This window comes from Calliopsis andreniformis, chromosome 5 (assembly GCF_051401765.1).
Source record: "Calliopsis andreniformis isolate RMS-2024a chromosome 5, iyCalAndr_principal, whole genome shotgun sequence".
Classification (NCBI taxonomy): domain Eukaryota; kingdom Metazoa; phylum Arthropoda; class Insecta; order Hymenoptera; family Andrenidae; genus Calliopsis; species Calliopsis andreniformis.
This window is the reverse complement of record NC_135066.1, coordinates 21,312,871-21,339,873: the sequence shown is the minus strand read 5'-3', so window position 1 is coordinate 21,339,873 and position 27,003 is coordinate 21,312,871. Positions and strand designations below refer to the sequence as shown.

General features: G+C 31.0%; 3 protein-coding genes and 1 long non-coding RNA gene across 13 annotated transcripts; 3 read left to right on the top strand and 1 right to left on the bottom strand.

The window, feature by feature from the left end:
* The first annotated feature begins 88 nt into the window (after positions 1 to 88).
* Positions 89 to 6,904, top strand: LOC143179062 (putative ATP-dependent RNA helicase DDX5). Of its 4 annotated transcripts, none has more exons than XM_076378063.1 (7): positions 89 to 403; positions 1,551 to 1,802; positions 1,878 to 2,115; positions 2,936 to 3,216; positions 3,279 to 3,772; positions 5,678 to 5,726; positions 6,041 to 6,179. In XM_076378063.1, coding segments are annotated over exons 1-7 (1,326 nt in total). In that variant the 5' UTR covers positions 89 to 401; the 3' UTR covers positions 6,051 to 6,179. The 4 variants fall into 4 exon arrangements, with proteins under 4 accessions (XP_076234178.1, XP_076234177.1, XP_076234175.1 ...); XM_076378060.1 differs by lacking the exon at positions 5,678 to 5,726 and adding an exon at positions 6,386 to 6,904 and having other exon boundaries at positions 90 to 403; positions 6,041 to 6,283; XM_076378061.1 differs by lacking the exons at positions 89 to 403; positions 5,678 to 5,726 and adding exons at positions 1,021 to 1,467; positions 6,386 to 6,904 and having other exon boundaries at positions 6,041 to 6,283.
* Positions 6,905 to 7,606: 702 nt separating this feature from the next.
* On the top strand, positions 7,607 to 14,917 carry LOC143178856 (uncharacterized). The gene is made up of 6 exons (XM_076377756.1): positions 7,607 to 7,730; positions 9,821 to 11,028; positions 11,102 to 11,161; positions 12,850 to 13,080; positions 13,165 to 13,338; positions 13,414 to 14,917. Exons 1-6 carry the CDS (start codon positions 7,723 to 7,725, stop codon positions 13,578 to 13,580), a joined length of 1,848 nt encoding a protein of 615 aa, XP_076233871.1. The 5' UTR covers positions 7,607 to 7,722; the 3' UTR covers positions 13,581 to 14,917.
* A 1,245-nt stretch (positions 14,918 to 16,162) lies between these two features.
* Positions 16,163 to 16,809, bottom strand: LOC143178857 (uncharacterized). The gene is made up of 2 exons (XR_013001860.1): positions 16,460 to 16,809; positions 16,163 to 16,363 (listed from the first exon to the last, which is right to left on the bottom strand). It is a non-coding gene; the product is annotated as an uncharacterized LOC143178857 (long non-coding RNA).
* A 2,206-nt stretch (positions 16,810 to 19,015) lies between these two features.
* Positions 19,016 to 26,730, top strand: Pect (phosphoethanolamine cytidylyltransferase). 7 transcript variants are annotated; one of them, XM_076378176.1, is made up of 8 exons: positions 19,020 to 19,071; positions 19,161 to 19,197; positions 20,979 to 21,116; positions 21,561 to 21,740; positions 21,841 to 22,267; positions 22,355 to 22,575; positions 22,754 to 22,861; positions 23,012 to 23,054. In XM_076378176.1, the coding sequence occupies exons 3-7, from the start codon at positions 20,986 to 20,988 to the stop codon at positions 22,854 to 22,856; spliced, it is 1,062 nt and encodes a 353-aa protein (XP_076234291.1). In that variant the 5' UTR covers positions 19,020 to 19,071; positions 19,161 to 19,197; positions 20,979 to 20,985; the 3' UTR covers positions 22,857 to 22,861; positions 23,012 to 23,054. The 7 variants fall into 7 exon arrangements, 5 of the variants coding, with proteins under 5 accessions (XP_076234293.1, XP_076234289.1, XP_076234290.1 ...); XR_013001897.1 differs by lacking the exon at positions 22,754 to 22,861 and adding an exon at positions 23,557 to 26,730 and having other exon boundaries at positions 19,016 to 19,197; positions 23,012 to 23,481; XR_013001898.1 differs by having other exon boundaries at positions 19,016 to 19,197; positions 22,744 to 22,861.
* The last annotated feature ends 273 nt before the right edge of the window (positions 26,731 to 27,003 follow it).

Sequence of the window (27,003 nt, the reverse complement as noted above, 5' to 3'; positions counted from 1 at the left end):
ACTCCATACTGTATCCAGATATAGAAATCAGTGGCTAAAATCTATTGAGCCGAGTGTTGCTTGTTTGATTCACTCGTTGCGCGTGTATTACTACGCCGGCGCTGTCATGGAAACAGTTTACAGGGAACTACTTTCGGAAGTTCACTTGTCATTTGATCTACCGGATTTACCGGCAAGTTTAAAGATATTAAAGTTTCGATTTTATGTGCGCTACTTTATTTGCCTGTTCTTCGACGAGAAACCCAAGAATTGTTCGCTATATATGAGATTTAGTACTTTCAATAGGATTAGTGATCAGTCTTTTATTCACTTCTTCCAAATTATTGATTGGTTTTCGTGGAACTAACCGCAAAACGGAATAATCTGCTGCTCGTTGGGTTTGAGGATATTCTCATTTCTAAATGTAAGTTTTCCATGACAATTCAATTTATTGATAGGAAATAGAAATTGACGTCCAACTTTTTAGTTCTATAGTTCAGTTATACTTTTTAATATACATTTTTCAAAGTAGAAGTAATTTCTTGTAAGCAATGGTATTAGTAATCAATAATCTAAATTTATAATAAATAATAATTGAAAATTCTTATATATTATTGTATACACATTTAAATTATTATATATACATGATAAACTAATGAATCTTTAAATATGTTTAATTTTTAATTCTTAGTTTTGCTTAATAATTTAATTTTTAATTATTAATTTAGTTCAATTCACTTAAAAATTTCAATCTGATTAATTTATTATGTTCCATTTAATGTGGGTCAGAGGGAAATAGAAATTAAATACAACATGAAATGCAAATATATAATGGTACTATCTTTATAATGTATATACAGCGTGATTCATTTAACTGTTTCACCTGAATCTACTTGTAAACTATATGCTATATAAAAAAATGTTTCAGGTAGAAGGTATTTAGTGTAAAGAGGAGCATACAGTGCAATAATTAAGTTTTTTGCTATTTCACTTTTTTATCAAAATATGAAGGTCACCTTAAGTTTTTTAACTACAATATGCAACATTTGATCATGTCATTTAAATGTCTAATGAATACAAAATAAAAAATTAGTAAGGTACATGGGGTCAAAAATTAATAGTTACTGAGGTATTCTCCAGTGAAGAATGGTGAAACTCTTGTGCATGAGAAATCCACACAATGCTTGCTTCGATACAATGCTTGCCACACAAGCTATGACCATTGCAAATATAAGGGACTGCATGGTCAGAGCATGTAATGCAATAATTCAAAAACAGTTACACATGTATCACTCATATTGCTCGATTTCCTACGTGATTGCATTGATTCTAGTGGACAATATTTTAGTTTGAGGAACTTCAGTATTACCAAATGACATTGGTAGTACTAATCTAACATTCCTGCATCCTTCTCAAAATAATTAAACTTTTTTAAACATTTTTTCCTATCATCAAATACAAACAAGACATACAAGAAACTTGAGTTAGGTGGGACACTTATATGATAACTTGACCTATCTGACTCAGTATATTATATAATTTAATTACATTTACATAATATGTGTATTTAGGTTTAACCATAACAGAGACCACAGCAGAAACCGTCGTGGTGGTAATAGCCGAGGTAATAGTAGAGGAAGTGGAGACAGTCGAGGAAACACTATGAGTAGATTTGGTACTCGTGGTAGAATAATTAGTAATAGTAATAGCGGTATAAAAAATAAACAACCTGGAGGAGGATTGAGAAAAGTTAATTGGGATATAAGATCTTTGGAGCCTTTGCATAAAGACTTTTATATTGAACATCCTGCAGTTAAAAATAGGTGATAATTTGAAATTTATTTTACTTCAAGTTTTGATCTATAGTATTTTAGTTTCAATTTAATATTCTGTATTAGATCCAAAGAAGAAATAGGTCAATTTCGAGCAAATGCTGAGATAACTGTGAAAGGTGATAATGTACCCAATCCAATACAACATTTTGAAGAAGGAAATTTTCCCCCTTACATTTTGCAAGAAATACATAAACAAGGATATTCTCAGCCTACAGCCATTCAAGCCCAAGGATGGCCTATTGCACTCAGCGGCAGAGATTTAGTTGCTATTGCTCAAACTGGTTCTGGAAAGACTCTTGGAGTGAGCCAGATAAAAGATATATTCATTTTTAATTTCTAAAAATGTATAGATGTTTTTTTTTCTAGAAGTTTTAGCTTGCATATTAAGTTTCAATATACAGGGTGGGTGGCAAATCATAGTACAACTAGCCAGGGGGTAATTCTACGTAAAAAAAAATAAGAAAAACATTTGGTACTCAATTTTTTCATCTAAGGCTTCTTACTTGTTTACTTTTCGTGTATCCTATTACCAGTTGTCTCTGTTCATGCTAGTGTTTAAATATTGATAATGATAGGACACTTCAATGCTGTTGTACAATCGTCGACTATGACTACGATTTTCATGACACTCTGTATGACTCTTCTATCTGGATGTCGGCAATTAGAAAATTGTTCTGCGTAATATCTACTCACAGCAGTGAGTACCTTGCTATAACTAAATAATTTGCAACAAACAAAATGAAATAAACTGTTACGCAGTCAGATAAACTATGACTTCTATTAAACATCAAACTATCTGGCTATTTCCTACAGTATCCTATCATTATTAATGTTTAAATACTAGTACAGACAAAGACAATCGGCAATAGAATACACGATAAGTAGATCGCATTGCGTACTTGAGTAAACTTCAAATTCGATTTTCTCGAAAACAAAACCTCAGATGAAAAAATTGTATGCTACTTTTTTTTTTTTTTTTTTTTTTTTTTTTTTTTTTTTTTTTTTTTTTTTTTTTTTTTTTTTACGTAAAATTATCCTTTGGCCGGTTGTACTACGATTTTCCTCCGACCTTGTACATATAAATGAAAAATATTATTTATATTAAGGCATTTTCATTTCAGTACATTTTGCCAGCAATTGTGCATATTATACATCAATCACGTCTAAGTACTGGTGATGGCCCAATTGCTTTAATTTTAGCACCTACAAGGGAATTAGCTCAACAAATTCAGGAAGTAGCTAATAGTTTTGGTGAATCAGCATCTATAAGAAATACTTGCATTTTTGGTGGTGCACCTAAAGGACCACAGGCACACGATTTAGAAAGAGGTGTTGAAATATGTATTGCCACACCAGGTAGACTTATTGATTTCTTGGAGAGAGGAACAACAAATTTGTCCAGGTATAATATTACTAAATTTAGTTGAAAATCTAGGTTTATACCATTGAACATTATTTTTCCAGATGCACATATTTAGTATTAGATGAAGCTGATAGAATGCTGGATATGGGATTTGAACCCCAAATCAGAAAAATCATTGAACAAATTCGACCTGATAGACAGATTTTAATGTGGTCAGCTACATGGCCTAAAGAAGTTCGAGCTTTGGCAGAAGACTTTTTGATTGATTATACACATCTTAATATTGGTTCTCTGACATTGTCAGCCAATCATAATATTATCCAAATTGTGGATGTTTGTCAAGAATTTGAAAAAGATTTGAAATTATATAAATTGCTTCAGGAAATTGGGAACGATAAGGAAAATAAGACAATCATTTTTGTTGAAACAAAACGTAAAGTAGATGATATTACAAGGAATATTAGACGTGATGGATGGCAAGCATTGAGTATTCATGGTGATAAAAATCAGCAAGAAAGAGATCATGTGTTACAGGAATTTAAAAGTGGAAGAGTTCCTATTCTTGTTGCAACAGATGTGGCTGCTAGAGGTTTAGGTATGTACCATATTTTAAATTTATAAATTAGATATTAAGATATCGAATAAATCTGGGATTTGGCAACACTTATTGGATTAGCCAGTGATGCGTTATTAATAAGACCAGTGGACAGCTATGTATGTAGCAATGTGTGATATTTTATGTAATTAGTTAAAAATTTAAGTACACTGATTAGGCTATATTCTCAGTTAGTTTTTTATATTTAATCGTAGTTACTTTTTAAACAGGTTTGTATTTTTGTATTAATACCTAAATAACATTTAGATATATAAGTGAAACAAATCAATTTTAATATTAAGACTTTTATAAAGGGTTCTAAAGAAATGCACACAAGCTACCACTAAGACTGTCTGCTTTTCTTTTTCAGAGGCACAGAGTACCCTAAGTGAACGCGGTGTACTGCCAGTATTGGGCAGACACAGTGAATATATTATTTTCCTTTGTTCATATTGTATTAATAAAAATATTCAAATTTTAATTTTAATATATTTTTCAAGTAACGTGTCTTCAGTTCTTAACATTTTTTCAATATTACATGTACCTTCAGAATCATTTAATATAAAATCAGAAACTTTATTTAATTTTATTGCTTTGCAAATATTCGCAAGAAAAATGAATTGTAGATAGTAACATTATTTTATATAAAGAGTGTTTCATAACATGTGGGACCTACTTCGGGAGTTGATTGTATGCTTAAAAACAATGAAAAAAAGTCATATAAACACATGTCCTAGCTGTATTTTGATTGCCTGTACATAAAATACTCAAAATGACCACCTTGCATTTGAAGACAAGCCTGCACTCATTTTGTCATTGATCTGGTTACTCTCTCTATCATTCCTGGTACCTCTCGAAGTTGTTGGAAGCCTTGCTCTATTCTATTTTGTAGTATTCCAGCATTTTCAATCGATATTGCGTATACAATAGATTTTAAATGTCCACACAAATGAAAATCTAATGGATTCAAACACAGAGAAGGAACAGGCCATGCTATAGGACCTCCACGATCAATCTATTTGCAAAATATTGATTTAAAAATTGCTTAGCTATTCGATTAAAATGCGACGGAGTTCCATCATGTATAAACCACATATGAAGTCTAATATTCACTGGAATTTCCTCTAATATTTTGTGTAAACGCGTGCTCAAAAAATCAAGTACTTTGTGCTTGTTAGTTTCTCATCAAGAAAAAAAAGTTTAATTAAAAATCTTGCTTACGAACTAGTGCGGTCTATGAAAAGAGAGGCCGAACAAAGAGTTTGCTTAGTTTATAAAATTCATTATATCTCATAAACGAAGACGGATAGGACATGTGCTTGTATAACTTTTTTTTCCTTCATTGTTTTTAGGCATACAGTCAACTCTCGAACGGATCCTACATGTTATGCAACAGCCTGTACATTTACATTTAGATTTATAACGGTACTTACCAAGATGTTAAATTAGTTTTACAAGAATTATCATTGGAAGTTACGGCATTCCACTTTCTAATAATTGAAATGAATGTCTGCATTACACTTAAATTCACTGACATTCGTTTCTATTACTAGAAGATAAAGTGTTATAATATCCAACCATTCTTTTTTTAAAACTAATTCAATATGTGGCTAATTTTTCTTATTAAACTCTAAATTAGCAACTATCAAAATACTTCTAACTTACAAAACAAATTTATTTTCATATTTACTGGTTTGTTGGTATAATAGTTTATGTATCATTCTTAAATATTTTTTGGTGCCTCTAATTTTTAAAATTATTCTCTGGTATCTGAAATAATTAATGCATTCAGGCTTAAACCCTAAAATGCTGCCTTTATCCCAAAGCAGACACTTCCGCTGTGTCTGTCTAATCTCTAGGCCATCATTTCCATATGAAACCAACTGAATAGCCCTACTTTAACAGTAAATGGGGCTGTTCTTGCTGATTTTACAATGGAATTTCCAAGGAAAAGGTGGGTGGTTTTCAAACCTGATTTACAGATTAATTTTGTTGCTAAATACAAACCTGGGGTTTAAGCTCTGTTCCAATAAAACCTATAAAGATTACTAAGAACCTGATGTAATGTAATTATTCAATATATTTATAATTTATTCTACATTGTTTATAGTTTTAGCAATCAAGATTTTGTATAATTAATTCCACAAGTTTGAAGATCATTCTATAAGTTTGATGTAATCAACAGATGTGGTGATGATTGCTATAAATTCTCATGTGCTTACCAGCAAATATTAAATGTTTTTATTTTTTTTAAATATTTTATCACAGATGTAGATGATGTCAAATATGTGATAAATTTTGATTATCCATCATCATCAGAAGACTACATACATAGGATTGGTCGTACTGGAAGAAGGAGACAAACTGGAACTGCCTATGCATTTTTCACAAGCCATAATATGAAACATGCTGGAGACTTAATAGAAGTATTAAAAGAAGCAGGACAAAATGTAAATCCTCGACTTACTGAAATGGCTGAATTAGTTAAATCAGGAAATTTTGGAAGTCGAAGTATGTTTTTGCATTATTTTTGTTAAACATTAGATAAGATTTTATTAAATGTGTATATATATATATATATGTGTGTGTGTATATATACGTGCAATGTATAAGGTGGCAAACGATTCACGGATAGTGATAGAAATAATAGTAGAAGAGGAAATAATGATAGCAGAGGAAGAGGAGGTTCTTTAAGAGGAAGAGGTAGTGTTGGTGGACGTAATGGGAATTCTTATCACTTTCCTGCAAACAGTTACTCAAGCTCAGATTATAATAATTATAATATGAAACAAAATAATTCAATTAATCAAAATATAAGTTACGGATATAATACACAGAGAATATATGGACAGAGTAATTTAACACAAAGTTATGGTTGTGACGATAATTATAGCAGTAATTATCAGTACAGGGGAACAACACATTAAAATTGAATATATACTACTAAAGAACAGATTTCATCGTGAAGTGTCAATTGTTATATATTTAGTTAAATTTATGTTCAAATAATAATAGAATAAATCTGCTTAAACTGTGTAAAGGTAAGCTAGATACCAAAGAAATGATGTTATGTATTTCATACATATTATGAAAGCATATATATTAATGTAATAACAGTCGAAATAAAATTTGTTAAATAGATGTGTAGTTTTTAATGTCCTACTCTGAAGTAAAACGTGGAAACATAAAACAATATAAAACAAATAAGGTAAATTTTACAAGGTACTGGCAGTTCATTGTTTATGAAAAAATATATATATATATATATAACTGGTTTTTATAAACATGTATATATTATCCCTAGCTTGCTCACTTTATTTTAATGTAACAACATGGTAACAACCGGTCTTAACGGAATTTTTAAATTTACAATTACGATCAATCAAGCCAATGTATGATACGTGTATATCAAAACTTTTTATTATGTAAATATTTTATAAAACTAAATTAGAAGTAACTTAAAATTATAGGTACATAAATATTTTTCTTACATTTTTGTATTTTATACATTGAATTAGGAATAATGTTTTTTCTTATTCAAATATACAAAATATAAAGGCGCCAAAGAGACATTTGAAATACCTTACTTCCGTATATCCCTACCTAAAGCCATTACTTCCGGCGTTTCACACATTATAGCATTTAATTAAATATGTACATACTTATTACTAATGTTCCAACATTTCTATATGTAAAAAAGTAAGCAATTTTTTTAAATACCGTTAAATTTTATGAAAGTTGTAATAACCATAGTGCATACATAAAATACTTAAATGTGAAATAAAATGGAACTATTTCTTGGTACATTTGGACGCCATGACATTTGTTTTACAGATCTCCTTTGGATCGAGTAACGATTGAAGCGTACCTTTTGGTAGCTTCGTTCATTGGTACGCCGATTTAATCAGGAAATATTTTGAATTTCCAAATTAAAGATATCACGTATCTCCATGAGAATGTAAGTGAAAGAAATTTTCTATTAATATTGCGAAAAATTTCCATTTTCCGATGAATTTTATATTGTCATTTAACGTCTCTGATTGACTATAAGTTACTCCATATTGCTTTCATCTTGGCTAAATTCTTTATTCTTATAGAGTGCATAGAATTTTTATAGTTAACAATTTTCATAGAAATATCACGCTTTTTCTTATGTTAAGATCATTTATATATAGGTTATAAATTTAAGTTTATTCTATGAACATAATATAAATTTCACGTATCTGATGTACATACATGTACAGGATACAATAAATATACCTTTCAATAATTTAACCCTAGCATACTCTTCGAGTCAATTTAATATAAAATTGAAATTTGGCATTAACAAATTTTTTAATAAAATCCCTATTTTACAAGATATGCATAAGTACCTGTTACTCTAATGTAACATGGGTCAATTTAATTTAAAAATTTTGGTAGCTTGTGCAAATAATGTCTCATTAATGCAATCTACTATGTATGTGTATATCACTTATAGCTACAGGAACTAATAAGTTGTAATAGTTGTTCTATGCGTTTCTTTACTATCAATAAAAAGTCAAGTATTATATAGTTGTTGCTTTCAGATATGTTTAATTTTTGTTTTCCATGTGAAGGTAATATGTACATAATATAAAAAATATTATATTTTTTGTGGAAAATGCATAAGTAAATTTTAATTTAATATAATTTAGTTTTTGATTAATATTTTAATTCATTTTGTTAGCTATATGATAAGAATATTCATAATTTTCAATATAAAAGCAAAGTAAGCGAAATATTATAAAAATATTTTTCATTCTGTATATATGCATAATATATAAATTTTATATTTTTTTTATGTGGGTTAATTTGATTTGAATAGCTCTAGTGAAGCAATTACAATTTTACAATTAGTATGCAACAATTAAATAATAATAGAGGAAGACAAATGGATTGCAAAATACTAGCTTATTTTTATAATCTTAATTGATTTTTCTTTATTACTTTCAAATCTTCTTCATCAATATTTTTCTTAGAACTCAAATATAGAAAGAAACTTGCCCAAGTTGATACAATAAGGTTTTAAACAGTGTCTATAAGCTATAACTGATCTCAGCTGATCTGTGACATAAAACTATAGGCTTTCACATAGTAAGGTCCTGTATAGGAGAAAATTCAAGAAACTATATCATAGAGATAGTTCGTAGGACCCTGAGTGAGGCCTGGAGTCTTTGTGTCATAAAAAAAGTGTCAAGCCTATTATACAAAAATCTGAGAGGTGTAAAATTTGAGACTACTTCCTTTATGATCTTACTGTATCTCCTTAGGCAAGTAGTAATAGAAAAAAACCTGATTCTATGGCTTAAGATAAAGCAAAATTGAAAAGCAAAGTAGTTTTAGTAAAAACAGTCTCCTCTGCTTTTAGCGTGAACTTAAGTCTACTTTATACAGGATGTTTCACAAATACATGTCAATATTTCAGAAGTTGAATCTACACACTAAAATAAGCAAAAAATGTCATGAACATGTCTTATATACCTTACTACTCGAGTTATGGATCATTAAAGAAAATATTCAAAATGTTCACCACGTGCCTCAACACATGCTACTGCATGCCTTATAATTAATATAGAATTTCATACTGGCTCGAAAACATTAGGGGTTCCTCAAGTAGTCTCAAATCTATTTTGTATCCTTTGTTGCAGTTCGTACATATTATTCACTTGAACTAAATACTCATATTTTAAATGGCCCCAAAGGTGGAAATCTAATGGGTGACGGACACTTTCGAACATTTTGTTTAGTTATCTATAACTTGAAAAGTAATGTATGTAGGACATATGTTCAACATTTTTTATTTATTTTAGTGTGAAGATTCAGCTCTTGAAGTATTGACATGTACTCTTAAAACACCCTGTATTGGTCAATAATCATTCATTAATACTTTAAATGATGCTTTCATCAAATTATGATCACTTCCTATTATATTTTTTTGTCAATTGTATTTTATATGAGATGTAATTGACATAAAATATTTCATTTAAATTCAATTCTTAATTGTTAATTACCAAATGTTTGATATAGGGCGTATCGTGACCGTGAACGTGGCGACAGAAGAGGAGGTGGAGCCCGTGGAGGTGGCCGTTTTGGTGGTCGAGACGGAAGTAGTGGAGGTGGTAGATTTGGTGGAAGTTCAAACAGAGATGGTGGTTCTTTTGGAAATAATAACTTCAAGAATCGACAACCTGGAGAACGTCTTCGTAAGCCAAGATGGGATTTAAGCACATTGCCTCCATTCAGGAAAGACTTTTATCAACCACATCCTAATGTTACGACTCGAAGTCTGCATGTAGTTGAAGCATATCGTTCAGATAAAGAAATTACTGTAAAAGGTACAAACGTACCAGGGCCAAATATATACTTTGAAGAAGGTGGATTTCCTGACTACGTTTTGAACGAGATCCGTAGACAAGGATTTGGAGAACCAACTGCAATTCAAGCCCAAGGTTGGCCTATTGCTTTATCTGGGCGCGATATGGTTGGAATTGCTCAAACAGGGTCTGGAAAAACATTAGCATACATTTTACCAGCAATTGTACACATAAATCATCAACCTCGGTTGAATCGAAATGATGGGCCTATAGCACTTATTTTAGCACCAACAAGAGAACTTGCACAGCAAATTCAGCAAGTCGCATCAGATTTCGGAGTTTCGTCGCAAGTGAGAAATACTTGTATTTTCGGTGGAGCTCCAAAAGGACCTCAAGCTCGTGATCTCGAACGTGGTGTTGAGATTTGTATAGCAACGCCTGGACGTCTTATCGATTTTCTAGAACGTGGTACAACAAATTTACGTAGATGTACATACTTAGTACTTGATGAGGCTGATAGGATGCTCGACATGGGCTTTGAACCACAGATTAGGAAAATTGTTGAACAAATTAGACCTGATCGACAAACTCTTATGTGGTCTGCAACATGGCCAAAAGAGGTTCGCAATCTAGCAGAAGAATTTTTAACAGATTATATACAAATTAATATCGGCTCGCTACAATTGGCAGCCAATCATAATATTCTTCAAATTGTTGATGTATGTGAAGAATATGAGAAGGAGGGTAAACTTATGAAACTCTTGGAAGAAATTTCGAATGAACCAGAAAACAAGACCATTATTTTCGTCGAAACTAAGAGAAAAGTGGATGATATAACGCGTGCAATTAATAGATATGGATGGCAAGCAATTGGCATCCATGGAGACAAAAGTCAACAAGAAAGAGATTATGTATTAAACCGTAAGTATTAAATAAAACACTTATTTCCGAGTATGTAGACAAATTCTGCCTAATACCAAAGAACATGTTTCAGAATTCCGGAATAGCAGATCTGCCATTCTAGTAGCTACAGATGTTGCAGCAAGAGGATTAGGTAAGAATCTATTTACACATGAGTGGGTACGATGTAAGGGTCAGGCTGCGATGGTTATTTCACGTTTGTGAGAGTTGTATTATTGTGATGTGGCAACGGATAACGGCATGTGCCAGACTGATTGACATTAGTCCTTTCTTGGTGTGAATGGAAATTATATACAAAACAAATAAGGTTTCAGAACAATTAATTAACACAATCAGTGATTCAAATTTCCTATTTATATTATCTCTATTAACTTATTATCCAGGGAATTCAGTGATATTATGTGAAACACACTTAAAAAATTAATACTATTCTCATTTTTTCAGCACGACAATAGAATGATACTTTATAATTTGTTCAGATTAGGTGGATTTTGGCATACTTTTAATTTTTGAGATATAATTTTAATACATGTAAATCAGTAGTAGAATATCTTCTCAATTAAATTATGTTGGATATGGTGAATTAATAGTGAACTATTATAAGTTTCAATTATATAAAATGCAGTGAGAAGATATTTATTACTACCATATAAATTGAACTAAAATATTAAATTGGATTAGTATCAGAATTAAAAGTAAGTCAAAATATTTCAGCAGTAGAATTAGAATAGGTGAACAGGTAAGAGAGTAGGAGGTTGATCTCTTTAAATTTTGTTCTGATTGAGAAAAGTCTTGTCAGTCTGGTATTAACGTGCTGTTCTATGTGTTTTCAGAGGCACATGCGACGGAGTTTTATCAATGATAAGAACTCTGGAGAGCTTGCTTTGGAATATATAATTGAATGGGGCGTGACTGCTGGTCTCTGTCCCCGTGCAACAAGCTACCTAACGCTGTGCCTCGGCCCACCGTGCCACTTGAAAAAACACACTCTCACTCTGTACCTGCGACGGTCCAAAGTATGGAAGTCATAGTGTTAGGGCGTCTAGCATACAAGGACTACAGAACAGGATAGATTTTGATCACTTTCTTAGATTAGAAAGATAGGGAATGGCACTATATTGTTTTGCAGTGGCTGTGAAATTATCTTCTGCTTTAAATTTTTAAAAAACTGTATCGTTATGTCCATGCTTATGTCTTTCTGATAGTACTTTTAGTACATATTTGCAATAATTTATATTGATAATGAATAATTTGTAAACTATCGACATTGCAAAACAAAATTGATGTTAAATATGCCATGGAATGCATGTGGGGTTGATCGGAGAATGCACATGGTGCTCATCCAATGTTCCAACCTCACCGAAGCAATAACGCAAGGACCAAATTTTCAAAGACCAGCACAGATCCATACTTTGGTGCGGGAGAGAAGGGTGTGAAGTTGCTAAGAGTAAATATACAGCTCGCTAACGCATAAAGCGAGAATTCCATGAGAACCATCTGAGCTCTGATTCCTCTACATTTCCAAAAATGTATTTACGTTTCCAGCTTTTGGCAACAACAGGTAAATAATATAAAAACTTGCTCTTTGTGGTCAATGTTCTTCTATTCTATGTGATCATTATAGATGGAATTAAAAATAATATTCACATTATTTATTTAATTTTTCTTTAAAGTACAAAGTTACATTCCATAATTCCATCTATATTACACATTTTAATATATGTATTAATGCTTTACTTAATTCGCTTTGTAAGTTACTTGAACCACAAAGACAAAAATAGTTTACAGTTTCTATGATTATAAATGCATATTATTGCACAGATGTGGAAGATGTTAAGTTTGTGATAAATTTGGACTACCCGTCCAATTCAGAAGACTATGTACACCGTATTGGACGTACAGGACGATCACAGCGTACAGGAACTGCTTACGCCTTTTTTACACCTGGTAATGCACACAAGGCTACTGACTTAATTCAAGTTTTAGAAGAAGCAAAGCAAGTTGTGAATCCGAAACTTTATGAATTATCAAGGAATCCAGGAATTTATAAAAGTACGTTGTTTTTTTTTTCTTTTTTATTTTTAAGTGGACCAATTTAGTATTATTATTTCTTATAAAATTACTTTCTTTTCATAGGAGGTCGTTATGGAGGACGCAGTGGAGGTGGAAGTGGACGCGGCTCTGGAGGTCGTGGAGGTGGTTCACGAGGATCTCGTGGTGGACGCGATGGAGGAGACAGAGGTGGCAGATTCGACCGCTCTAGCGGTGCTGGAGGTGACCGAGGAAACAAATGGAATGGAAATAGTAGCAGTATGGCTTTTAATAAAAATTATAATTTTTCTAATTTTAATCGAACAATAACTGAACTGTTTCTTTCCTTTTCAGGTGGTATGGGAGGAGGTAATTACAATAGCAAAGCATTTTCTCAAAATAATTATGGCGGAGCTTCTGGTGGAGGCTCTGGCACTTATAGTCAAAACGGCGGTGGATATGGAGGAAGTGGAGGAGGCGGAGGTAGTGGGAGTAATTATAGACAACAAAATGGTTATTAATTCTAAAATAATTAATTTCGAAAAAAGTCTCATGTAATATAGTTTTAAAAAGAACGAAAAGAAGAGTGGTTCTATCTGATATAGTATGTTTTCCATATAACGTGCTTCTTATTGTGACTGGATACAAAGTAGGGTAAAATGCATGCGGCATCGTTACCAATCAAGGTAAAAAGATTGATGGTATTACAAGTTCAGATTATGTTGAGTGAAGGACACTCAAAAAACATTCTCTCTTCTAGTAAAAATAAACATAAGTGTAACACTAGGTAAAACATTATCGATGATCTTCGACTTATGATTCTTACAATTACGACCATTATCTTTCTTTATAATGTAGCTTAGACTAGTGCTGTCAAAGTTTGGGTTGATATAGAAACAAAGAAATGATAAAATTTGGTAATAATACCAACTAGTATTTATTTTATGAGGCATTTTTATGAAGTAAAATATTTCTTAAATGAAAAAGTTAACTTATAGCAATTTATTTTGTGATTCTGTAGAAAATAATTAGGTCGTAAGTGCACGAATCATTGTATTATTTAAAAAAATACAATGCACTGCACTGTATTAAGTTTAAGAGCGCACAAAAGTTTTGTGCGTTGTAGTATTAGAAATTTAATAAAACAGTATAAATATGAAATCTAAACGATTCTGTATAAAATTTGATTACCATGTTTTACTTTCCTTGTGCGGAAAGTGAAATGCTTTATTTATTAAACTTTTAATTGGATTTATAAATATACGTTAATATAATTTGATAGCCAATAGTAATTCAACGCGTAATTTATTTTTAAAAAGTGCTGAATCAAAATTTTTGTTCTATAGTTATTTTTCAATTTTTTTTTATCGTTAATCGAGTATTATGATAATAAATCAATAGAAATGATCAGTGTTATGCTTCATAAGGAAATAGCTTATTGTTTGAGGCATTTATCAGAAGTCATACAATCAGGTCAGAGTTTATTAATTCATTCCAATATAACGTCTTTCTGTACAGTTACAATTTTTCGATTTTATGACTGCCGATTACATATGCCTGTCTAATTGTTTTGGCAATAATAGAACTTTTTATTGTAAAGTCATGAGTCATTCTTCGTGGTATTTAACGTATGTATTAATGCGTATATTTAAATGTTTTATGGTATTGCGGGGATATATTTTTCAATGTTAGATGGGTAAATCGAAGTTAATACGTCGAAATTATAAAAACGTTATAATAAAAGTATTAAACGTCTTATTGATACAGAAAACTTTGTAGATCTGAAATTGTTCTAGTATTTTTATATTGTACAATGTTATCCAATAAATAATCAAATATCTCAGTTTTGCAGTACTGATATTGCAGTGTATCATTGTACTGTGTATTCATGATTCTTTTGTACCATATGATTTGTAACATTCTTCTTTTGGTTAGTTACAAAAAGTTTAATAATTTTCAAATTCTGTAGTGATTTATTTCAACTTATATTATCTAATTTACACAGTGGTTTGTGTGTAATGTAATTTAGATAATATGTGTTTGAATATGTATGTTGGCTGTACAATATTGTTTCAATACAATGGCACAAACATTCTTTCTTGAAACTATTTGTTCATTTCAACTGGTCCTCGCCTCGGAAGACAAATTTAAGTTCATAAAGCATTAAATAATTTTAGAAATAAGTTTATTACGATTTCGGAACTTAAGATCGGGATTGTACTGTAATTCAGTCGAAAAGTTGCTTGTATATGGTTTAATTGCGTTTTTCCTATTTTATATAATGAAAAATGTTGAGTAATATCACTGAGCTTTTCATATATTGTGATACAACATTATGGTGAAGCAGTGGCTCTTTACAGCTCTGTTAAGTAAGAGCAATGTAATCATACGACTTAATGCCAAATGTATATTTTAACGCAACAAGAAAATGTATATTAATGTATATTAAAGGTGTAGCAAGGAATTATCTTGTTGATAATCTTGTGCGATTAAAATATACTTTTTAACATATTGGTCATTGGCTTTATTTTATTGTGTAGAAAGTTGTAAAAATATGTAGGACATTTTAAGTTCATTTTTTAATCTAAATAGCTTAAAGACGTACGAAACGATACCTTCTAACAATATGCATATGTGCATAGTTACACGTTTAAAATATCTGAATTACCTTAGGATCCTTAAAAACTATCAAGAGTGAGTTAACTTTTTACGCAGATTCTATACTGACAAATTGTCTCCTTCACTTAGTAATATTTAGTACACATTATTTAAAAAATTGTATTATTTATATTTTTCATTAGCTTAATAGGAATAAGAAAAAAGGAAAATAAAAATAGTTTCTATATCTGAATATTAGATAAATTTTTTTAGGAAAATTTCGTGAAGGCTTGTAACAATTTAGTGAATTAATTAGAGTCTGATTAAAAATGTTTTGAAGAAAACTTTTACAATTAAGCAAAAAGAAAAATTTCGAGTTTTAGAAAAATCTAGTAGTGTTAAACCTTGATCGATCATGCGATCCATTATTATCTATATTTCCTATCATTCAAGGTTACGATTTTTTTATCTATTAAATGATAAGATTGAGAAGTAGAACTCAAGCCATGGTTTACGTATATCTATTTTCTATTTATAATAAACATTAACGGTATTTGTTTAACTATTTTTAACATAATTAAATTTAAATATATAGTGTGATTATTTTATCTGAAAACTCTCGAAACTGCTGCCCCGGTCTTGTCTCCATTCTAGATACCTCTTGAACGCTGGTTGTAACCTATTATGGAGCTCTCAATTCTATAACCTAAAAAAATACGAATAGAAGCCATTTCTTCTTAATAATTATTTGCATTGTTAGCGCACAAAATTTTTAGTTGTAAAATGTTTATAAACTATTTACTTGGCTTCACTTCAAGTTTTTGCTCCATGTCATCCAAAGAATATGAAAATGATAATAGATTGACAGTGCACATAGATTAATGTGTGTGATTGATAATCGTTTGGATGTGGCAATATGATACAATAATAAATACTAATAATGATGCAGTAATTTTATAACCTTCTAGCATACAAATGAGATGATGAAACAACATATTATTTAATGGTGGAGCAGCAGAATAGGTTATCCAACCTGTTAGTCTGTTAGATTGTTACATCAAGAAACCCGTGAATTTATTCTGTCTTCTATACTCTAACATATTTATAAAAAATCTCTCACAACGAGTATCTTCCGTGAGATATAAGAGTTAACTCTTGTTACTTGCCTATTTAAAAGTGAAGACAGCCTTTTGGTTTCTAGTTTTAGGTAGACAAATGAATGAAACCTTACGTCAAGGATATTGGAGAACATAGTCTCTCATAGGTTATCATTTTTATTAAAAAATGTATTAACTAAAGAACAACACGTTTCTGTGACAGGCTGTTCTACTGTAACCATTTTAATAAATTACAGTCGATCTATTATATGTACCATTGAAGCAAGACATCAAGTTGATACATTTAATTTCAGAGGGGCTCTTATATCTCATTCCATATTACTATCTAAACTGTCTGCTATCGACTGTAATGGTCTCCTCTTTGAGCGGATCTCAAGTTTTGTAACAGGTTGATCATAAATAGTAAAATTTACTAATAAGTACATTAGACAATTTTAGCTAGTTCAAATGTCCCTCAAGGATTACATTGTCAGACCTCTGCCGTTCAATCTCTTTCAACGATACCTGTAGGGTTGTTACTAATATTAAGCTTCTCCTTTCTGCGGTTAACTTAAAAATCCTTTATGCTATTGTAAATGGACATGACACCATTCTGCTTGAGATTATTTTCTAATCCCAAGATTAGATTTTTTCCAAAAAAGTGGAGTCATGAAAACAATCATAGATTCAATATATCCAAGTGTGTCAGGATTCATTGTTGCCAGTATTCCTCCTTTGGATATTATATTTACCTCCTATCTATCTTTTAATGATCACTATCAAAAAATAGGCAATTCAATTTTCTAGACACTTCGATTTATTCATCGTTTTTCCGTACTCTGCCATGTCGGTCCACGCTTCGCCCGTGATGACTGTTCATACAGATACACCTGCTTGTGTTTGTTGAATGACAGGGTTCTGACTTGGCAGGGGTGCAGGAAGGAAGGGAAGGTGACGATAGCGTGTCGTCCCGTGCTGAACACGCTAATTCGAGGTTCTCCTATTTCCTACTTTCCTACTTGCTCCTACTCATGGCCCGAGGTCTGGACCTCTCCCAGCTTTGACCCCCGCTAACTCTCCTCAATCTGTGTCCGTTCTCTTTCTGCCATTTAGTTAATGAGTGCGAAGGAAGAGTAGGGACAGAAAGCGATAACTCGAGGGTGGGCAAATGGTTCAAATAGAAAGACAAGTAGGATTTTTCTTTCTACAAATCAAGTTTTACGTATTTGCGTTATAAATAATCGGAATCATATTGTATTTAATTGGAAGAACACAGGGGGATCGATTGATATTATCTGCATGAAAATCTGTTAGGTTACAGTAGGTTAATACATTTTTTAATAAAAATGATTATCTATGAGAAACTATGTCCTCCAATATCCTTAACGTAAGGTTTCGTTCGTTGGTCTACCTACAACTAGAAACCAAAAGGTTTCACTCTTAAACAGAGAAGTAACAAAAGTCAACTCTTATGCCTCACGGAAGATACTTGTTGTCAGAGATTTGTTATAAATAAGTTAAAGTATAGTATGTAACAATATAACAATTTAACCGACTAACAGGTTGGATAACCTATTCTACTGCTCCACGATTAAATAATATGTTGTTTCATCATCTCATTTGTATGCTAGAGGGTTATAAAATTACTGCATCATTATTAGTATTTATTATTGTGTCATACTGCCACAATCAAACGATTATAAACACGCACATTACCCTTGCGCACTATTTAACTTTGAATGACATGGAGCGAAAACTTAAAATTAAGCCAAATAAATAATTTGCAAACATTTTATAACTAAAAATTATATGTGCTGATGATGCAAATAATTATTAGCAAGGAATCGATTCGTTCGCATTTATTTAGCTTACAGAATTGACAGTTTCATAAAAAACTACAACCAGCGTTTAAGAGGCATCTAGAGCGGGGACACCGGAACACGGGGACGAGCCCTCCGTATTTCCTGCTCTGGCCGATAGAGGCAGTACTTTCGAGGTTTTTTAGTTAAATTGGACACTCTGTATTCTGTATGTACATACATATATTATTTTGCAAGCGTAACTGCACTAACAGGTTCCTCTAGCTCTAGCACTCGAACCTTACTCAGAGTAAAATTTCAATACAAAAACTTATTTCAATTTGCAATTCTGTTATATAAAATTCTAAGCTCATATAAAATTCATCATTTGTATAAAGGTCGATAGGTGGGGACGATGAAGTGGGAAGGGATGTGGTTCATTAAAAGTGTAGGGTGCGCGAGTGAATGACGCGCACTGCACGCACACAGCACACAGTACATTCCAAAATCTTCTCGGTGTAATATGTTTTACGATTATCCGTAACTAATTACTGAAAAAGTTCCTTTTTCTTATCTTAGAATATCCTCATTTTTATCGTTATGACAGAGAACCGTAAAGAAGTACGAGTTTGGTGCGATGGATGGTGAGTTCTAATCGAATTGGCTATATTGCTCATTCAGTGTATGTTTCACGTGCTTGTTTTTCAAAATCGTTAGACGACTGTGATTTTTTGGTACATAGTTAACAGTACACTAATAGATAATATGCTATTATATGTGAATTAGTGCGTCGTGTTATTATAACATAATAATAATGTTATTATAACAATGGTATTGCATTGTAATGATTTCTCGGGTATTTTCCTTCTATCTACGTTTTTTTAATTCGACTGGCACTTATTTGTGCTCTTTTATCAAGGTTTCCTTATCTTGAATTTTATGGCAGCAAATCTTATATTTGGCAAATTGTTTAAATTTGGCTTTTTTAATTATCTGACCTTTGATATCGCGTCGGCTACTTGTAAGTACTATTTATTGAGAACAGAAAATGCTTGAAACTTTTGGAATTGGTGGCATTTTGTCAAGTAATTTCAGTTTTTTGAAAAAATTTCACATATTAGAAATTGTCTTAATAGTACAATACTTTTTTTAATATGATTCAGTCTGATTCATTTAATAAATAGCGATGATAGCTTTATAATAATAGCTTTATAATATTATTTTATTCTCTTTGAACAACATTAGAATTAGTTCTTATTTCTGAAAATTTACTTTTTCATTCATTTTCTTAACCAACTTTAAGTTAGTGTAAAGAATATTTGAGCATTTTAGTTAACACATTCATAGCCCATTAAAAGAATGCTGATTCACTCCTACCTTCAGGATATATAGGGTGTCAGAATTTTTTCTGGCATAACTTTGCCAGCATATTCTATAAGCAAAATGAAGAAAAAAATGCATTCTCATTATAATTCCATTTCAAAATATGCAGTATCAGTATGGTAATAGTTAATTGACCATTATTCACAATAATAGATAGGTTGAGAAGGAATAATTTCCTGTGCGAAAGGAAAAGTTTACTAAAAGGATTTGTGATGTATCTGCTGCAATTAAGGAAAATGAAGAAGAAATTAAAGGTGCATTAAATTTTATTTTTTTATATGCCAGTTCTATATCTGTAATAACAGATAGCGTTTTGCAACAGAATTATAATGCAAATCCATTGAGAAAGCAGTTTATTGTTATTTTGTACTTTTATTATAACTTCTTAATAAAGTGTTTAAGAGCATATGTTTATGTAACATCTTTTCTTCGTTTGACTTGTAGAATATGTTGGCTAATTTATATTGGAAAAAAGTGGGATATCCTGTATAATATATCAAATTATATATTTTTTAATCAGAAATTCAATAAGAATCTAATAAAAACTATAAATCAAGGTTTAAATTATCCTAATCACACGTGGATTATGGAACTATGAACATATTGATCTAAATGAAACATTCTTGAGAAATGAAAACAATTGAGCTATTTTAAAGTTTTATATTTTAAACTCTGTATAATCAAGTCATAGTCTACATTGTAATTGAATTTATAATTATTGAATAGAACTGAGTAGAACATGAAATAAAACCAGTTTAAGAAATAATTAGATACAATAGAATATAATATCAATAAGAAACAAATTTGTGTTTATAGTTAGTTTTAGGATATTTATACACATTTTTATAAAAAGTAGAATTTAAGTAAAGTTTTGTTTCATTCTCTATATATTATAATGTTTACATTACATTACTTTAAACATTTTTTTATTTTTTCGCTTATTATTTTTATTCTATATCTTTTTACATACTTAAATTTCTTATAATTGCAATCTACGTATAGTCAACTGAGTATTTCAAATACGAACATTTTTCTGCTGCAGTTATGATATGGTACATTTTGGTCATGCAAATTCTTTGCGACAAGCAAAGGCATTAGGTGATTATCTAGTTGTTGGTATACATACAGATGAAGAAATTACTAAACACAAAGGACCTCCTGTATTCATGGAAAAAGAAAGGTATGTTCCTAATATAGGAAAACCATAGATTCCGTCATTAAAATGCAGATATTTATTCAAATTCATATTTTCATAAACTCAATTAAAAAAATGGAACCTATCTAAAAATTCATTTCACTCATATCTTTACTGTATTAAGTGTATTAATACATTTAGTATATTAAAATTTTCTATAAATGCATAAAAGTTCGCATCACAATAACTTTTTTTAACTCTGTGCTAAAATGAATTTTTTTTCTACTTTATAGAAACTTAAATAATAAGTATTGAAGAAATTAAAATGAGAAAGAAAATATTTCATAAAATCCTTAGTATCGTTCACTTTAAAAGAAATCTTGTAATCAATTTCATCTGGTTAAAAACATTTTATAGAAGAGAGAACTTTTGTATATTTTTAAATTGTTTTGCATAATTAATAATTATAATGTAAGTATCTTATATCAGGTACAAGATGGTCCGTGGTATTAAATGGGTTGATGAGGTGGTTGAGGGTGCACCATACGTTACAACATTGGAGACATTAGACAAATATAACTGTGATTTTTGTGTTCATGGAGATGACATTACTATGACCGCAGATGGTGTAGATACATATCATTTGGTTAAAGCAGCTGGTCGTTATAGGTATATTTCAAGTGATAAATCAGTATAAAAGTATCTCCATGATTTTACTATAAATTAAATGTAATAAATTGAGCAATACAAATAAACATGATTATTATAGAGAAGTTCAAAGAACAGCTGGTGTATCGACAACTGATTTGGTAGGACGTATGCTTTTAATGACACGACAGCATTTTAAACAAGGAGACAGTGAATATTGTGTTGACAGGGAGCCAAGTAAAAGTATGGGTCAAGATCGAACAGCTCGAAGTCCATGGACAGTGTGTTCACAATTCTTACCTACTACACAAAAAATTATTCAATTTAGTGATGGAAAAAGTCCACAACCTGAAGATAAAATTGTTTATGTGGCAGGAGCATTTGACCTCTTTCATGTTGGTCATTTAGATTTTCTTGAAGTTGCGAAAAAAGAAGGTGATTACCTTATAGTTGGACTTCATACAGATCCAGTAGTTAATCGGTACAAATGTGGTAATCATCCAATTATGAACCTTCACGAGAGAGTACTTAGTGTACTAGCATGCAAAGTAAGAGATGAAGTGTATTAGTTTGAAAAATGAATCGAACATTAGATCAATTACAACATGTTTAATACGTATTATTTGTTTTTACAGTATGTTAATGAGGTGGTAATTGGAGCACCATATGAAGTTACCAAAGATCTTATGGAACATTTTAACGTTTCGGTTGTTTGTCATGGTCAAACCCCTATAATGCCTAGTGAAGATGGCTCGGATCCTTATGCTGAACCAAAAAGGCAAAACAAATTTAAATTACTGGATAGTGGTAATGATATGACAACAGAAAAAATTGTTGAACGTATTATTCTGCACAGGTAAGTTATTGTTATGTAATAAAATTGATTGTGCTATGTTATATTTATAATTCTAAAAAGTTCCATACAATTATTAAGAAATTGATCAATTAATAATTTGTTGAATTGTGCCATCTTATATTTTATTAGTTTTCATTTAGTTCACAGTAATCATTTTCTGACTTACAGTATTTTACAGCCTTTTTTTATCATTCATCTATTCATGCTTTATTAATGGGATATGCAATTTAATGCTAATAAAACACCTCATGGACTCATCTTACATTTCCACTTATCTTTAGTTTGCGTAAGTGTGTATGTCTTATATTTTATGAGATATTTATAGTTCAATTATCTTAGAATAGCAAACAAAAATAAAATAAGAAAAAACACATTTGCATATCCCAACTTATTTTAAAACAGGTTTATCATATTTTGATATAGTGTTTAATTACAGATTGCAGTACGAGGATAGAAACTTACAAAAAGAGAAAAAAGAATTAGTAGCTTATGAAGCACTTATGAAGTCTAAGAAAAAAGAAAGAACTGAGTAGTTTACTTTGAACATTCAAAATGTGTGATAGTAATATTTTATAAGTTTCCATGATTACTCAAAAATGAAATATTGATTTGCAAAGTGCAAAGCCATAATGACACAATGATTATGGGTAATAGCCTTATAATATCAAGCTCATGTAAAAGATTTATGAATGATTTTAACGAATAGGTTTATCTTATTATTTTATATATAAAACATTAGTTAGTTAGCAGTCATTGTTGATTTTATGTACGTATGTGTTGGAAAAGATTAACTTACGCTTTTTCATAATAGTAAAACTCATTGTGCAGTACCTGTATGTATTTATTGAGCACCAAAGAATAGTAACGTTTGCAATTGTTACTGTTAAATACATATATTTAATTAACGTAAGTATACAGTGTAGTGTAAAGTATTGCCTCCAACAGTGATCACTAGAGCTACCCTCATCATTTTCTTCGTAGTTCCTCGTGATGAGACAGTACAGTCGGAGCGAGCGAGAGGATTTCGACAGCTACAAACCATAAATTTTGTTTGGCCCCATCATTGTATCGTATATAGAAAAAGAGGACAGAATAGGATATATTTTCTCACTCTAGTACTAGCGCGACTCTGTTCACGTTTAAACTCATATGAAACATATTCTCCAACCTACTGGTTTGCTATCGCATAACTTTGACTTGTGTACAATAATTTAACGATTATTTTATATTAACACACAAATGTTGTTATAATTCCAAATTCATAGTTTCATTTTTACAAATAATATACAAGTTGTTTATTTGTATCATTTTAACCTTTTGTGGACAAGACCATTGAATTTTAAATTTAGATTCATTTCCAACGAGGTATAAGTGTAAGAAGTAGTTATAATGAAATGTACTAAGACTTGCTTGTTCTATTTTCGCTTTTCAATGTATCTGTATAATTATAGAATCCTGATTGTTAGTCTGGCATGTAGATAAGTAAGTATATTAACTTTAAAGAATTATGATTGCAAAATGAAAGCAGATCCGACATTGTGTCGTAGGATATTCTGTGTTCCATTTGAACTCCCCTATCACCCTTTAAAATACTGTTATGTAAAGTACTGCCTTGCAAATTTATCGAGGTTCGAGAACGTATGTGGCCAATTTTTAAGCGTGGTAGATCTGGTAAATCTTGAGCATGTTTTTTCTTCATTGAACACAAGTGACATAGATGTACATGGGATACTGAAGTTCTACAGTAGTTTGTTGAAATAAACATCCTTGGCTGTGGAATAATGGGTCTAAGGTACACTTATTTATATGTATATCTTAAATATGTTATACTGTAGACTCACTGTACAAAGTCAGTTTCAAAAACTGACTGGGACATGACTGGGATAAAGACGGTCAACTTCGAAGACAAAATCCCGAACAGTTTCCAAGGTATTACTGTATATTGTTTATACTCTGTATGTGCATTCCTCTGCAGCTTTTACCGCAAAGTGATGTCGAACGAAATTTTATGGCTTGTAACTGTCGCGGTACTTTTCACTCTAAGCTTCACAACGTCGAATATACAGTATCAAATTATACAGCGCGCTAAATAGTCTACTCGTCCCTAAAGCTGTACATCTACACTTGGCCAACAACGAGGAACATTTTATTGCCTCTCGTGTAAAAAATAAGGAAAATATAGAGCACTTTTAAAGTATAGATTTTAGACACAAAGGAATGAAAAGTTCAAATGCATGTATGTCCGAAAATGCAGTTAGACCCTATGTATAAATAACAAGAGGTGACAAAATATTACATACTTGTTGCCTCAGTGTAGGTGTAAACATAGCTGAACGGAGATCGCTGATAGTCCCAAGTACATGTATACTTTCGAGCGCAATCTCCGTTGGAGACAGTACTATGGAAAATATAGATTTATAGGTAAATGTACACTCGTATTAATTATAAATATAGGGTACTTCAGAAATAGGTGACCAAATTTTGGTATCGTATTCTGCTTTCTCTTAGAATGAAAAAAGTCATATAAACATAAGTCCGAGAACTTTTACTTTTCGAAGATACTGCATGTGATGAAATTCGAAATACACCAGAATTTTTTGAACATCTTTAACAATTTTTAAAATGTTGATGCCAAGTGTGTATTATTGCACAAGGAAATTATTTTTAGCAATTTCTTTAATTAAGTTTCAAGTATTTATAAAATATTTCTTCACAAAAAAAGCGTGTTCATCTCGAAAAGAGAGTTTTCGGACCTATGTTCATATGACCTTTCTTCATCCTTAGGGAGAATAGAATACGATACCAGAATTTGGCTATCTATTCCTGAAGCACCTTGTATATACATACATATGTATAAAATAAATTATAAGTGCCACACTTTGTAAAATAATATATTATTTTTATTCTGTACTATAAAACATTAACCAAAGAAGGATTTCCATCGTACGCAGAATGTGAGATTGTGTAAAATGGATATAATAGAATTATTTATTTTATTATAGATATTATTTACATGTATGTTCTAAATAATACATATACTACAGTATTGCCCCGATCGAAGTCGGTTGAATGAGTCATCATGCCATTACGAAAGTAGCATCAATGAATAAACCTAATCATTTTTAAGGAAATAATTTAAAAGTTTTTTGAAACCACTTTTTGCGCGATATTGTTAAAAATAGTTCATGTATTTAACATATTCTCATAGCTGTGATGATGGTCATTGTTTATCGCCACTTTGAATTGATGATTTCTTCTAGCAATGCTTGTAATAAATGACATTTAAGGATAGTACAGCATAGCATAGCATTTAACTTTTAAGCAACCTTAATAAGGTTACAGTTACAGTACTAGGTAAAATGACAAGTGTATTATTGAATCATAAAACACTCTAGGTTTTATTAATATATATTTGCGTGACTAAGAGGATGTGCAAAAATATAGAAAAATTGCCTGGCGCTAAACGTGTTAAGATTGAATTATTTTTGGTGATCAGGTTTCTTTGGACTAAAGTCGCTGGATTCTAAGTTAACGAAAAGTAGTGGTGGGGATGATCCACCGTTCTCGATCAAGGCACAAAAGTCGACGTCAATTGAAACAGCATACTGTATGTTTTAAGGTGTCCCACTAGAATTAATCACTATTCGTTAGAACATGTATGTACGTACTGTTACTTAAGCAGATATAGCGAGGTCCTAAAAGCCCAAAGATTATCAAGGAGTCCCAGAGTTAACAACTCTGACGTTTCAAAACAAACGCATACTACCTTTTTTATGAGATACGAATTCTAGACCTCACTCAGGGTTGTCTTTACAATTTGAAGTTTCAGTGTTCTATACTATACCACAATTATATATCGTCTAATAAGACCATGGATTCCTTTCGGTAGTTGAAACCGCTACATAGGAATACAGTGTACGATCCTAAGTCCCATACGACTTCGTTATATTTCCTTGTGCAACAGTTTTGTGTGATTGCACAGCGTTGTTGCACATTGCACTAACTATTTATAGGAATGTATGTGCTACAAGGTATTACAAAAGTAAAAATCAATTTAATTTTCTATAAGCGATCCAGTATTCCTGAAATAACAATGATATTGACAAGAATGTAATAATACTTTATTTCATAATAAATAATCAAGCTATGCGGTCATGTACACAATTAAATATTTAATTGTACTTATTTAGCAAAAATACGTTACTTAAACGATTAAGTTCCATTTAATGATTTTATCTTAGGTATGTACATACACCATATTGGAGTTATACAATCACCTCAAAGAAACTCGATATTATGAGGTTGATAGTAACAAGTAGGAATCTACTTATAGGACAGGATCCTACAAATGATGTTAGATTACTATTATAAATAAATAAATATACACACTGTCTCAGGTCACGTAATAGCACTGCACGTTTGATAAAT

What these genes read in the sequence shown, in the direction of transcription:
- LOC143178856 (XM_076377756.1), top strand. An exon ending in AAGAGATTATGTATTAAACC is followed by an intron (nt 11,029 to 11,101) that starts GTAAGTATTAAA and finishes AACATGTTTCAG; the next exon opens with AATTCCGGAATAGCAGATCT. An exon ending in TGTTGCAGCAAGAGGATTAG is followed by an intron (nt 11,162 to 12,849) that starts GTAAGAATCTAT and finishes ATTATTGCACAG; the next exon opens with ATGTGGAAGATGTTAAGTTT.
- Pect (XM_076378174.1), top strand. Translation starts at nt 19,154, where the DNA reads ATGACAGAGAACCGTAAAGAAGTACGAGTTTGGTGCGATGGATG. An exon ending in AAAGCAGCTGGTCGTTATAG is followed by an intron (nt 21,741 to 21,840) that starts GTATATTTCAAG and finishes TGATTATTATAG; the next exon opens with AGAAGTTCAAAGAACAGCTG. An exon ending in TTAGTGTACTAGCATGCAAA is followed by an intron (nt 22,268 to 22,354) that starts GTAAGAGATGAA and finishes TTGTTTTTACAG; the next exon opens with TATGTTAATGAGGTGGTAAT.
- LOC143179062 (XM_076378060.1), top strand. An exon ending in CATCCTGCAGTTAAAAATAG is followed by an intron (nt 1,803 to 1,877) that starts GTGATAATTTGA and finishes ATTCTGTATTAG; the next exon opens with ATCCAAAGAAGAAATAGGTC. An exon ending in GGAACAACAAATTTGTCCAG is followed by an intron (nt 3,217 to 3,278) that starts GTATAATATTAC and finishes TTATTTTTCCAG; the next exon opens with ATGCACATATTTAGTATTAG.